Raw genomic sequence first — 13123 nt, forward strand, 5'->3', positions numbered from 1 at the left:
TCTGACTATATGGATAAGTGCCACCTGATGTTCTGTACATCATCACTGTTTGTTGAGGGCTCAGTCATTCCTTATTCCTTATATTTATTAGATATATTTATTGTTTGACATTAAACATGATCTATTCATTGAAATATAGGCATGGCAGATCCTGTTGAGTCAACAGCCCAAAATCACACATTTGTCTCACAGTGCTTGTGTAAACACCAAGACCAACAATGTGTTTGTCTGTCTCTCAATACTTTCTGACTTCCTGTCTGTGGCTCTCAGCTGCAAGCTCATTGGTTCCTACTGAAGATGTAAATCTTTACAAATATATAGTTGGAGTTTTTAAAAGTCTCATTCATTTCCGAAAACAGCTGCTCACTGTAGTTTTTATCAAACAAACAGGAGAAAATAGTGCAAACATATAGTGTAAAGTACAAACATAATGTGTAATACGAGGCAGAGTGCAGCCCGCATTGCTAAGTACTACTATTTCTGTCATTTGATCAAACTATAAACTGATGATCGCGTATGAATCCTTATAAAAAACACTGATGAAATGGAAAACAATGTCATAAGACATATGTGTCAAAAACAGCTCATTTAGAAAAACAAACAAATAACAACAAATATGAACATTGCTGGAGTTTTGACATTTCACTTCATAGCCATCATGAGTCTCACGAGTGTTGCAGGGCTGGAGCAGCAACAGTTCTCGTGTCCTTTAGTTTGACTAAACAAAGTTGCAAATACCTCCTTCAGTGTACACTTTTTGATTTATTTGACACCCCATGGAAAAGAAGTATAACCACTCAAATACTGCTCCATGTCCTTAAGGTAATTAGTGTGACATCTGTTTTGTTCTATTTTGATCAAAGCAGGGGGTGCGGGCTCCACCCTCCATTATTGAGTAAAAACAGTTGTTATACGTAATACATTTTTATGTGTTTGTTTTTCCTCAGCTGGAGAAGAAAGAGGTGACGCCACCCTTCAAACCTCAAATCTCTGATGACTATGGCCTCGAAAACTTTGACACACAGTTTACTAATGAACCAGTGCAGCTAACACCAGATGATGAGTAAGTACTGCTTCTTCAACTCCCATCACTGCCATCATTAAAGCCAACCTTACGTGAATAATTTAGCGCACTCTTTCACATCTGTATCAGTCAAAGGAAAACTACACACTTCTGTATGAAGAGCCATTTGCGGAGACTTGAAATTTGCTTAAGGTAATCCACTACAATAAGCATCACCTCAATTGAAAATCAGCATTTCAAGAGACGCACTGTTAACGTCTATGGTGGCCTACTGCCTGAACATTGATACAAGATGTTCTTATCCTATTTCAGGTCCACATTGCGTTAGCTACCAGCCATTTGTGAATGTCTGTCCTGTTACAACATTCAACATTTTGGAGGGCCACTGTACTGTTAAGTTTGCATTCAGCTAGTTAGCCTAGCTGGCTAGTGTTAGCACTGATTTCTACTACATGTTACTTTTCATTCGTGTTATTTCAACACCTGCTGAGTTGTCAGCAGCTCCTGAACACTTAGTGCTATGTTCGCTCCATTGTATAGACCAGCTAGTGTTAGCTAGTCTTAGCTGTCTCTGTTCCACAGGTCCAGATGTGGTGATGGACTGTCAAAACTCACAGCAGCAGACAGTGTTGTAACCTCACGTTACTCAGTCAGGTAGTTACATGTAAAGTGCTGAGGTCACAGATGGGGCCAAGCAATCTGCAATATATATATATATATATATATATATATATATATATATATATATATATATATATATTCTACCTTGCAAATTAAACTCTGTCCTTTGCTTTTAATTAATAAGATATATACACATACTTCAGCTTGTTCATACTTCAGTCAAGTAGTCATGGAGCTGTACAGTGATGATTGTACTTGGCAGGTGTGAATGTGTCCAGATGTAAAGGTGCACAGCTGAAACAGTGCACATGTGATCAGTAGATCAATAGAGGCCAAAAAAGAACTCATGTATTTTCACACAAACAGTGGGTGCTGTGCCATCTTCCCAAAAGACTTCTGCATCCAATAAAGAAAAACATCCCCCACTGCGGGTTCTCCACTTTGACGTCTTTATCCATCAGGGACATTGTTTTGATTAATGCAAACATGTGGCCTTCAGGATGTGACAGGAGCCCTTGTTTAAGATTTAACTTTGGAGGGAAAAGGCTGCAGAGATCTGGCACAACAACAGACAGGGTGCAGGCTCCGCTGCTGCAGACTGTCTGCAGCCACAGCACGAAAACACAAGCATGGCCTGTTTTCCTCTGTGCTGTCATAAAATAGATTCCATAAGGCTTTGGCAGGCCCTGCCAATAGATATTACCAGGCTTATGTTAGACAACATTTTCATTTAAATCCATGCTGGATTGATTTTTTAGGCTCCAACATTTATATTTTTCCTGCAAAGCTTGGACTGATTTTAGAAAACCATTTCTCAACAACCACGCTGCTCAAAAGCAGAAGCTGAACTAAAAAATTAAACACACCATGCACCTTGCCCACTTTAAAATCCTCCTCTATGATGTCCTATACATGGAAAAATATGGGATGGGAATGTACCTATATGCCAAAGCATTTTATGGATTCAGAAATACACCAAGAAACAACACAAACAATTTAGTAATGGCTGCTTGTGAATTATATATTTCAGTTTAACACAAGAAGGTACAATCATCCTTCTTTGGAGAAGACAGTGGGTAAGACCCTGACAGGCCTCTGAAGAAAAACACTCAAGTTGCAGTATACAGTTCACTGTTCACTACTCAGTTTGTTGTTTAATAAAATCCAAGGCAATTATGGTGTGAAGTCATTTTTTATATTTTAGAACTGATAATACAGTTTATCGTGATACTTTTGGCCACAATAATCGTAGCATTAAAATTTGATACCCTCACATCCCTAATCTCTAGGGCTTTGAGTGCAGCAAGAAGGCGTGAAGGATTCAGTATGCTTGAAACAAACAAGGTCATATGACACGTCATCCGACCACATCTAAAGGCACAAGTGTCTGTACCTGTTTTGAATGTCCAGGGTGAAAAGTCAGGCTTCAAAACACTACCTCCCTGATCTTCTATCTCCCTGAAGAAAAATTGTTGGACCATTTTTTTTTTACATCAAAAAGTGGGCGATCAGACAAGTACTTACTTTGAAGTATAATGAAGCCTTAAGATCCAGGCAGCACACGGCACAGAAGGCAGAAGGTTTAAGGTCTTTGCTCTCTCCATAGGAGAGCAATAGATCATGCCGGTGCACAGCAGTTCTGGCACTGAGAGCGTTATTGTTACACGTCTGTTAATCATCTATACCTGCTATTATTCTTGACTTCATACTGTCAGGCGGAGCAGAGTTAGGACTGTCTCAAAAGAAATGGTGCCATTCAAGCTGTCAGTGATCCGGTTCAGCAAGGTTGTTGACTGCACCACACTTAGAGGCTGGGTGAAGTGGAGACTGTCGTAGGCACCGTCATGGCTTTTCCCTGCTTGTACAGCAATAACTACATCATTGTGAAATGGCAGGGCACGGAGCAACAGGAGCTCCCAGTGTTAATTGGAGCCTTATTAAATGCCCATCATGCTCTGCACTCATGACAGATGTCTTTGGGTAGCTACCACAGCTCTCCCTCAGTTTGAAGGTGCTGTACACCTCTGCTGTTCACTAGACGCTGATCTTCAAACCAGCCTCGGAGTGGGTGAGCCTCGCAGCTCATTAAGGGGCTGCAGCGAGACGGCTCTGAAGCTCATTTGTGACATGGTTTGACGACGGGAGTCCGTGACAGACTTTTGGGGAGGCAATTGTGGAAGAGGTTGGGGTGGTACAGCGAGGGGAGGAGGGAGATGAGTGGGAGAGCGGGGTGGAGAGCACACTGCCAGTTCAGTAGTGGAGATATCAACCTGGCATCAAACACAACGGCACATCAAAAGAAGGCGCACGCCTCCTCCTTGCGTCTCGCGCTTTATCTCCCCACCCCTTTCTCTTCCCTCTGTTACCAAGGAGAGGGGCTGATGTCGCCCACTCCTGCTAGGAGGGGGTGATGCAAAAAGCTCTCCAGTCTCCCCACTCTCCCACTCGTGATGGGCTTGGCACGAGAAGAAAGAGAAGTGAGAGCCGTGTAGGGAGAGAGAAGGGTAAACCCTCCGTGTTAGAGATTTACATTGCGACATTAAAAGCCAGGATTGCTGGGGGCCCTTGCCAGTATGGTGAGGGGAGGGTGAGAGAGGCTTTAGTTTTCCTTTGCCAGCTCCCTGTCTTAGAAAATGGCAGCCAGAGCCCAGAGAAGCGTACTTTCTTCTTCTGTAGCCTTGGTTCTTGGTGGTTGTTTTCAGGGACTTGAATATGGCGGCTAGGACCAGAATACTGTCTGTCTCGTGAACCTGTTGCTCACACTGTAGGTGCTGTATTTTGGGTAACTAAGTCATTTATTCTTTTTTTCCAACAAATAACTGAAGTCTTACATTAAACATATTTAGCAGAAGGTTTTCTAAAGACCCTTGTTGTCAATGCCCAGACTGGAGGTCTGGTTTCATCTTTGATGCATATTATGCATCGCCCCAAGGAGCGAGGTCCTACACTGTTTGGATATCCCAGTGTTAAATGTAACAAACTGCTGCCCCACAAAATCATGTGTCAGCTGGATGTACCGCTACCAGGAATCACACCCCGGGTTATCAGCATTGGTGGGCAGGGATTTAACCCCTGCAGCACCAGTGGCTCCACACTATCAGTAACTCCATAGCAGAGTCATCGCTGAGAGTGTCTGACACCTGTTTTCTGGTCGAGTGTAGCGGCACGTTACTGAATCACAGGCGAGGGGCGTTGTGATGTATGATGGGTGTGAAGATTGAAAGCAAAACAAATTTCGCCTCCAGTCCTACCTTGTTTGTACAAACCCGACTGCTCAAAGTATTTGTGCAGTCGGTGTTTATTCGCCATAAAAAGCCAATACACCAGTTGCACAGATGTTAGCCGTTGCTAGCTAGTAATGTAGTGTGATCTGACTGATCACTGAAAAATGGTAGAATTTGTTTTCAGAGACCTGTTAAAATGCTCTCTAGATATCCTCATGCTTTTCTGCCTCACTCTTGTTCTGTCTCTCCCGCCTCCCTCCCTCCTCCTCTGTCCCTTCCTCGTTCCCTCCTCTTCACTCTGCATCTGGTAATGCTTTCAAGTCGTCCAAGCCTGGAAAAAAAAAATAGGGCAACATTTACGTTGGTTGAACACACTGTTTGTTTTGGTCAACTCCCAAACCTTCTCCCCTCTCTTTTGTGTGTGTCCCTCTTTGTGGTCTTTCTCTCTCTGCCTCTCTGTTCTCTCTGAAACTCCAAAATAGAAAAACACCATTTTCTAAATGTAATTGTTGTATTGGTGGTTGACCTACTCCTACAGTGAGAGTGCTTCACATGAGATCAGATATTTGCTTCATCAGTATTCTAGTCGGCAAACTGAAAGAAAGACACTGTAGCGTTTCATTCACTTGTCCCTGCACTCTATGTGGGTGGGATCTGCAACCTGTTCGACACTGCTGGTGGCCCCTAAAGTGAGACCCCCACCCACCTGGTACACCAGGGAAGAGTCCAGTGAACGCACCTATTGTTTTAACTTCAAAGCCCTCTGCTTAGTGTCTGAAGGGAGAAAGCCTCTCGGCCTTTCCCAGTGAGAGGCCTCCTTTTTGGGCTTCAGTTCCTCGTCTCACCATCATCATCACACACACAAATGAGTAAACAGCCTGTTGCTACAGGAGAAGAAGCCAGCAGTGTTGCTAAGGGAGTACATTTATTTTTACCCAGCCACTCTGAGCCCACTAGTTATGGGGTTCCGCTCCATTTACCTGTGATTATGCCTTTGTTAATGGAAGCAGCATACTCAGGAAACAAAGAAGCAGCTTGAGTTCCTCCACTGATTAGTCTACACTATGTTCTTTCTGTCTCACTTGACATTGTGTACTAAGAGATGCCACTTTACAGCGTTTTTAGGATTTATTCTGAGAAACAAAGAAACATCAACCCATCAGGTGGTTTCCAGCTGATGCACAGTGTTAGACTTTTTGCAGACCATGTTATTACATGTATTTTTAAACGCTATTCTTAAATATATACTATATATATATATATATATATATATATATATATATACTTTATAGAATTATAATACGTTTTACAGTAACTTTGGGTTTCATAGCCAGTTTTACATACATACTATGCGTGAACCTACTATGAATTCTTGGTCTGTGTTATATATGATGTGTGTTTATTTATATTTTATGTATTTCATTTGATCAGATATGAAGATACTGAGGTTGAGCTTGAGTTTGTTTTACATGTGGGTGAATGTGTGTGTTGTTGTGGGTTTGGTTTGGTTTGGTTTCTGTGTTGTTGATGTGAGACGTGTATATGATGTAGAAGGTATATATTGAGGAATCAAAATAAAATCTTAATAAAAGTGGATGGTGCAACACAGCTAATAAGCTACGACAGTTGAACTTGAAAGTTATTACACTTTACTTTGATACTCCGTACTGTTTTGCAGTTATACATTTGGAAAGGTGCATTTTACATTTTACATTTTTACTTGGTTGTAAAACTCAGTCCAACTTGGTTTGAGCTATTGTAAACACATTTGGTGTACACACTCCGATGCTAGCTCTGAGCTTCGCTGCGCAGTCTTGGGACAGTCTGCCTCTAGGGGGCCCTTTGTTCGAATGCTACCAAAATTGATTCACCGATTGTTTAGATTCTGAAGATGAAATGTTGTAAAAAGTTTTGAAATATGTCCAAAATGGAAGACGCAGTGACAATAAATGTCTTAGCGTAATGTGTGCGGTACAAACGTGTCCTAACCATAGAGTGTATATAAAGATGGACAACGTGTCTCCTCTTCCTCCCACTGTACAAAAATGAAGCCAAAATATCCCCAATACGCGTGCTGCCATCTTGAGCTGGTGACGTCATTTGGAGCCGGAGTCTGCGTAGGTCCCGCCCATACACCCGCCCAACCCAATTGCGAGCACACCACAGTCAATCTCAGCTGTCAATCATGATGTTTCACCCCGTTTTTATAGCATCAAATAACTAATTAAAACCAAATGCATTAGAAAAACAAACATTGCAAGGAACTACCTACAATGACAGAAACAATCTTAGGGAAAAATGTATTTGATGTGTACTTTGATTTCTTAGTTTGGCCCATGTCCCATCCACTAACATGGAGGGGGCGGGGTTTATGGCCTATACTGCAGCCAGCCACCAGGGGGCGATTTGGCTTCACTTTTGGGGAGCCGTCATGTCGCACATCTTTGTATACATACTATGGTCCTAACATGTCATGCCTGATTTATTTCAGGATTTCTTCAGTAAATTTAACGTGTTGGTGAATATTTCAGCTCTCCACTGCATTAACCCTGCAAGACCTCCGTTATATTTATAATTCGGCCGGTGACAACAAAAGACATCCATCAGGAGAAGTCCTGGTAATCCAGGGGTTAAGACTCAGACTTTGAAACACAAAAATTCAAAGAAATTTCAAATCCAGCACTAGACCTTTGTTGTTATTCCTGGTCTCTCTCTCTCCCCTGACTTGCTGTCGGCCCTCTACTGTCGACTTGGTGGTAAAAGCATGTAAAACAGTTCACCCTTTTCCAAATTCACTAAGACACACTGATCACAAGAACAATAATTCATGGGTCAAGGTGTTGAAATCAGAAATCAGACTCTTTCTGTCAGTGCTGTGAAACAAATCTGCCCCTGCTTTGGTTCAGAACTTGATCCAGGTTTACCGTGGACGGCATTGTGTTCTGGGTTTGTGATGAAACAACACCTCCCTAATTCCTCTTTCTGTCTCCCTCTCCTCAGGGACGTCATCAAGAGAATAGACCAGTCAGAGTTTGAGGGATTTGAATACATCAACCCCCTGCTGCTATCCACAGAAGAGTCTGTATGAAGGAGAGACCAGCTTCCTCCTTCGCCCACCTACTGTTTGTCCAAGCTGCCGTCTCAGCCAAAAAACCACTCGCAAGCCAACTCTGAAAGGCGAGGAGGAGGAGTGAAGGACAACAGGGAGGACGAACTCCCCCTCTGGACCTGTCAACAAGGCAAAGCAAACAGGGGAATGGGAGCGTTTCCTTCCTGGACGATTCAGATTGTTATGATGGGGTACCAAACTCTTCTTTCTTGGTATCTACAAGGAAAAACAAAGACTCTGGACTTCAAGAACATTCCCTGTCGTTACGTTGTCTTCCCCTCCTCTTTTCTTTTTTTCTCTCCTCCGGCTTCATTCCCTCTCCCCTCAGAATGTCCATCCTCGTGTCAAAGCACGACCGGCTTTGTAATTTGAACGGAGAGCTGTTTCATTCTGTGCCTGCCACCATGAACACATTTCAACCCGTCTCACATCCCTGGATGAATATGACAGTTCTGCTGAAGAACTTGAAATTTTACGTGCACTTTTTCTTTTTTAATTCTTTTCTTTTCTTTTTTCTATCTTGTAGGGGGGGGGCAACGCCTCACATGAAACAAGAATGTACAATGACAAAGGAAAAAATAAGTTATTATTGTGTATTATAATGTAGGTAGTGAATCCAAAATTGACGATGCCTTTTTATTGATGCAAGTGGCACATTTTCATCCGTAACCACAAATGTTTCTTTTTTTTGTTGTCTTTTATGATTTTCACGAACAATGGGGGGGGTGGGGGGTGTACGCTAACTGGGGGATGACTTTTTATTTAATAAGTGCCTCAAAGATCGTATTAATTACCATGTCTCTGATTGCACTTATCTCTTTTCTGAACATTTCTTCGCCCATCACGGCTTCAGCAGGCGCAGGCCAACTGAAGACTCTGCCAGAGTTGGTCCAAACCGTTTCAAATTTTTACGGGGAGTTGATATTTTGACTGACACATGACTGAATCTTTTTATTTCTAATGAATCCGTTCAAATAATCCATGTAGAGCAGATTATTTATGGCTGGTCTGCAGATTCACAAGAGTAGCATCTAAACCAACATCAGAAACGGGAGAGACGCAACGCTCCAGCCTAAAGCTTGATGTGTGGATCCTGCTTTCTAAGAGTTTTCCCAAAGCCAAACTATCATTCAGACATGTCTCGTGTTGTGCAGCGGACAGCATCCATGCAGTCCTGTATTTTAAACCCAGCATAAAGGTGTATAAAGGCCATGATATACTAAAAGCTGCCAATCACAGTCTGGCAGCTTTAGAAACACGTTATATCAGGACTTCAGCTGAAAAACAAAGCAGCTCATTGGCTCCGGCCTCCACAGTGTGTACAGGCTTGCTGGCTGAGCGCAGATTCTTCCACACCAGCTGCCACTGCGTGACCATCTGCAGCCGCTCGAAAATATCATGTGACCGGTTGGTTGTGCTGTCTTGTGGAAAACGTCTCCATTTCCATTTTGGGCTCACTTCCGTCTCCGCACCAAGGCTGGCTTTACATGGTGCAACTTCACTTGTTAGATTTGGTTTGCTTATAAAAGAACAAATGACAAAACAAATCAAACATCATGTTAAAATGATATTTAAGTGTGTGGTTAATATTGTCTATATGTCTAAAAGGAATAAAACAAGGTCTTCAGCCTCTGGGAGGGCGGGCCGGAGTACCTGTGTGATGGACAGCTGAGCCGACGGGGGCACAGAGAGACCATGTAAACACATCTGCACTCGTGACTGTAGTGTACAAGCAAAGGACAGAGAGCATGAAATAAGGGCCTTCCAGAAACCAAAAGATATCAAATATACAACTTCTCCTGTTTGGCTACTTACTTCTCGTAAAAGCACAGGACAGTTTGTAAAGTAAGTCACAGATGTGCAGTTTAAGGGCAATCATCATCACTTTACACACAGGAATCCTTCCAAAGTTTCACTTCAGTCGTACAGCAACACACTGCTTCTCTACTTATTTCAATGCTGACACTTCAAACATGTGTTTGTTGATATTTTCTTCAAATTGAAGTAGACGTAATGCTACAAACACTAGATTTGATTAGTTAACAGACTATAACTGTAACTTGTGTTTGGCATTTGTCATCATGCGACTAAATTACTTAAAGGTCCCATTATGCTCGTTTCAGCTCTATATTTTTATTCTGGGATTCCACTAGAGTAGCTTTGCACGACACACAGCACCTAAACCTGCTTTATAATCAAAAAACATGTGGAAAGTGGACAGTTTTCACAGTTGGTGTAGATGTTTATCACGCTGGAGATGAATCGAAATCCCAACTGAGTGTTTAGTCGTTGACCAGGTCTGCCTCCAACAGCTTCCACACATCACCACATGTATGGAAACCAGTCATATCTGCCCGGCAGTATGACGTGACCCGTCAAGAAACGTGTGAACACGTGTGAGTAGGCGGTCACCCAACGTAGTATAAACAGAACTGCGCGTGCATCTGTTTCCTTTGAACTGCGTCTGCCCCCCTTCGTATCAGGCGGAGGAGCTGGTTAATGAAGCTCTTCTTCTGGAGCATCGACTGTTGAAAACTGTCAAACATCAAAACGTTGGCATCAAATTCTTGATCAGATGTTGTTTTTTAAGTATTTGGGCTTATATGTCTTGATCTAAATCAGGAAACTTTTCCAACTTCAGACTTTATTTTATTTAGCCATAATTCTCATTTTCATTCAACGCTGATGCATTGAGCAGTTTTGTTAAATTAAACTTCAAGTTTCAGTTAACCCCCAGCCCTGATGAAGAACTGGGTTTGTGTCTCTTGTAACCTGCAGCAGTTGCCGAGTGTAAAGCCAGCCCAGCACGTGGCGGTCAGCTCTCTCGCCTGCGCTGTTATGATCCACCAAAGGGTTTCCAAAACATCATTTTCACCTCCCCCGGCCGCTGGTGCAGAGCGTGTACAAAAACAATACGAAGCCATGAGTTTATTTGTATACAGTCAGATTCTGCCTCCTTTACACACAGCGAGCAGCGTGTTTGTAACCAAATGTAGGAGCCTGCTGTTAAAATCAAATCAAACATGCACTCAACACGTCTGTGAATATCTACTAGGAGCACGGATTGAAGCCACGGACTCTGATGTGAGCTTTGTGTCGGTCTCCGGGAGAAGAGGAGCTCTCTATTGGCTGAGACGTATTTGATGAAATCTGACCTGCACTAATTTGATAACCACATAATAGGATTAATTAGCTGATCCCGAGTCAAAGGGTCTCAATTAGCTGTAGGCCCTTTACAGGCAGGGAGGAAACCGATAGAGAGAGGGGAGATAATGAAGCGGTTCCGCACTCACCGATTAGTCCACCACAGTGAACACACAAACTTCAAGAAGCTAGAAATCACTTCAACGTTCGAGGAAGCTTCCTCCTCCAACCCCCCAAACTCCGTCTCATTTGCTGCGTTTTTATCCAAGTCATGTTCTGTTGATCAGTTTGCACACCAGGAGAAACATTAGCGGCATTCTTCTTTTTCTTGAGGGACCAAAGGATGAACGGGGAGTCCTTGAAACCACCTTACAGAGCAGCGAAGGCCATTCAGACATCTAAAAGTGAATGAAATTAGTCCATGTTTTTGTTTTTTTTCTAACATAATGCTGGTTGGATATGCTTCATTTTGCTTCACTGCATATTTGTAAATATGTGTAATTATTAAAAATGATACTGGTTTTCCGTGAAACTGAGTGCTTCCTTTTTTGCAGACGACGGCAGAAAAATCTTTGCAGATGCTACAGTTTTGTGTGTGTGTGTGTGTCGCCTGGGAGTTGCCTCACACACTAGCACATCCTCTGATCACCACTTACTCTGTTCATACTGGAAAAAGGCAATTAACCAATGCTCATCATCTAGCACCATTTTCTGTGTTTACTTGATGCAGAGAAAATAAACCTTAACTGTTTACTAGAAATGAATATTAAAAGCTCGGCAGAGGAGTCTTTCATCAGCATCATTTTTAGAGGAAAAAGAAATTCACGATCTGTATTTTTTTTTTTCCAGATGGTGCAATAACTTGAAAGGTGAAAGCTGCAGCAAGCCAGACCTGATCAGAGGCCAACGAAAAGAACAAACAGAGAAAATAAAGAGGTTTTATTCAGCTGATTATTAATACATATTAAGTCCTTTTAAGTCAAAGTTCAACATTCCTGGAGCTCGAGGCAGGACGTGGTTAGCCTAGCTTAGCATAAAGACTTGAAGCAGGAGGGAACAGCTAGCCTGGCTCTGTGTAAAGTTTAAAAATACAAACAGAAGTGTAAAAATTACAATTTGTGGTTTTAGGGGGAGTTGCGTGGTGGGACTATTTCTCTTTAACAGTGTATCCATCCACCCAGCACTTGTTTGCAGTGTCTCAGCCTATACAGCCTCTCTGTACAGGCTGTGACTCACTGCACCCAACAAACAGCCCACTCAGGATACAACGTGTTAATATGTGAGCTTTAGGTGCTGGCAGGTTGTTGTTGTTTTTTTAAAATATATATATATATATATATATATATTAAGACTTTTCAAACTGAACAAAATGGCCGACTGAGCCTCTGCTTCAAGCTGCTCAGCTCTGTTCACTCCATCAGGAAAACAGGGTTACAAGGACATTTGACCCTTCAGTCTGTAGCGGGGCTGTGAAATAGAAATGATTTGGCAAATATCTGCAAAATCACACATAAAATAATCAAATAACTTCAGTGACTCACTTTGAAATTATTCAACAACAGAATTGAATAAAATGACAACACAATGTGATCATGTCATGATAGCCGGGTGGAAGTTGTCTAATTCACATTGGACCAGTCTAAGAGAAATCCTGTCTCTGTCCACCGGCCTGATATGTTTGTGTGAAAGAAGCTTTGTGAGGTGGCTGTGGCCAGGTTCCATTTTGGTCTCTCAGAGGACGAGGCGGGCTGGACTGCCAGTTTAGTTTGGAGATCCTCTTGACCAGCTGGAATCAAAGGCATCAGAGGCCAAGTGGACCGGCTCGAGGAGAGCCAGCATCAGGATCTAGTGTCTTAAGAAGGTCAACTGAAATATGACAGCAGGGTCAGAGCTTTCAAATCACCCATTGTGTCAAAATCTCAAAACTAACCCCCTTCCATGACAGGAATGTTCCTCCCACCTCAGGCGAACATCCTGGATTACTCACCCTGAGGTGTAACC

At 42.5% G+C, this 13123-nt stretch overlaps 1 protein-coding gene across 2 annotated transcripts in view; it reads left to right on the forward strand.

The window, feature by feature from the left end:
- Window positions 1–7957, forward strand: part of prkcz (protein kinase C, zeta) — a 96031-nt gene extending 88074 nt beyond the window's left edge. For both annotated transcript variants that reach the window (XM_070910384.1, XM_070910385.1), the window contains exons 17-18: window positions 948–1063; window positions 7870–7957. In XM_070910384.1, coding sequence (XP_070766485.1) covers window positions 948–1063; window positions 7870–7957 — 204 coding nt within the window. The remainder of the gene's footprint in view (window positions 1–947; window positions 1064–7869) is intronic.
- The last annotated feature ends 5166 nt before the right edge of the window (window positions 7958–13123 follow it).

Source organism: Enoplosus armatus, chromosome 8 (assembly GCF_043641665.1).
Source record: "Enoplosus armatus isolate fEnoArm2 chromosome 8, fEnoArm2.hap1, whole genome shotgun sequence".
NCBI classification, from domain to species: Eukaryota; Metazoa; Chordata; class Actinopteri; order Centrarchiformes; family Enoplosidae; genus Enoplosus; species Enoplosus armatus.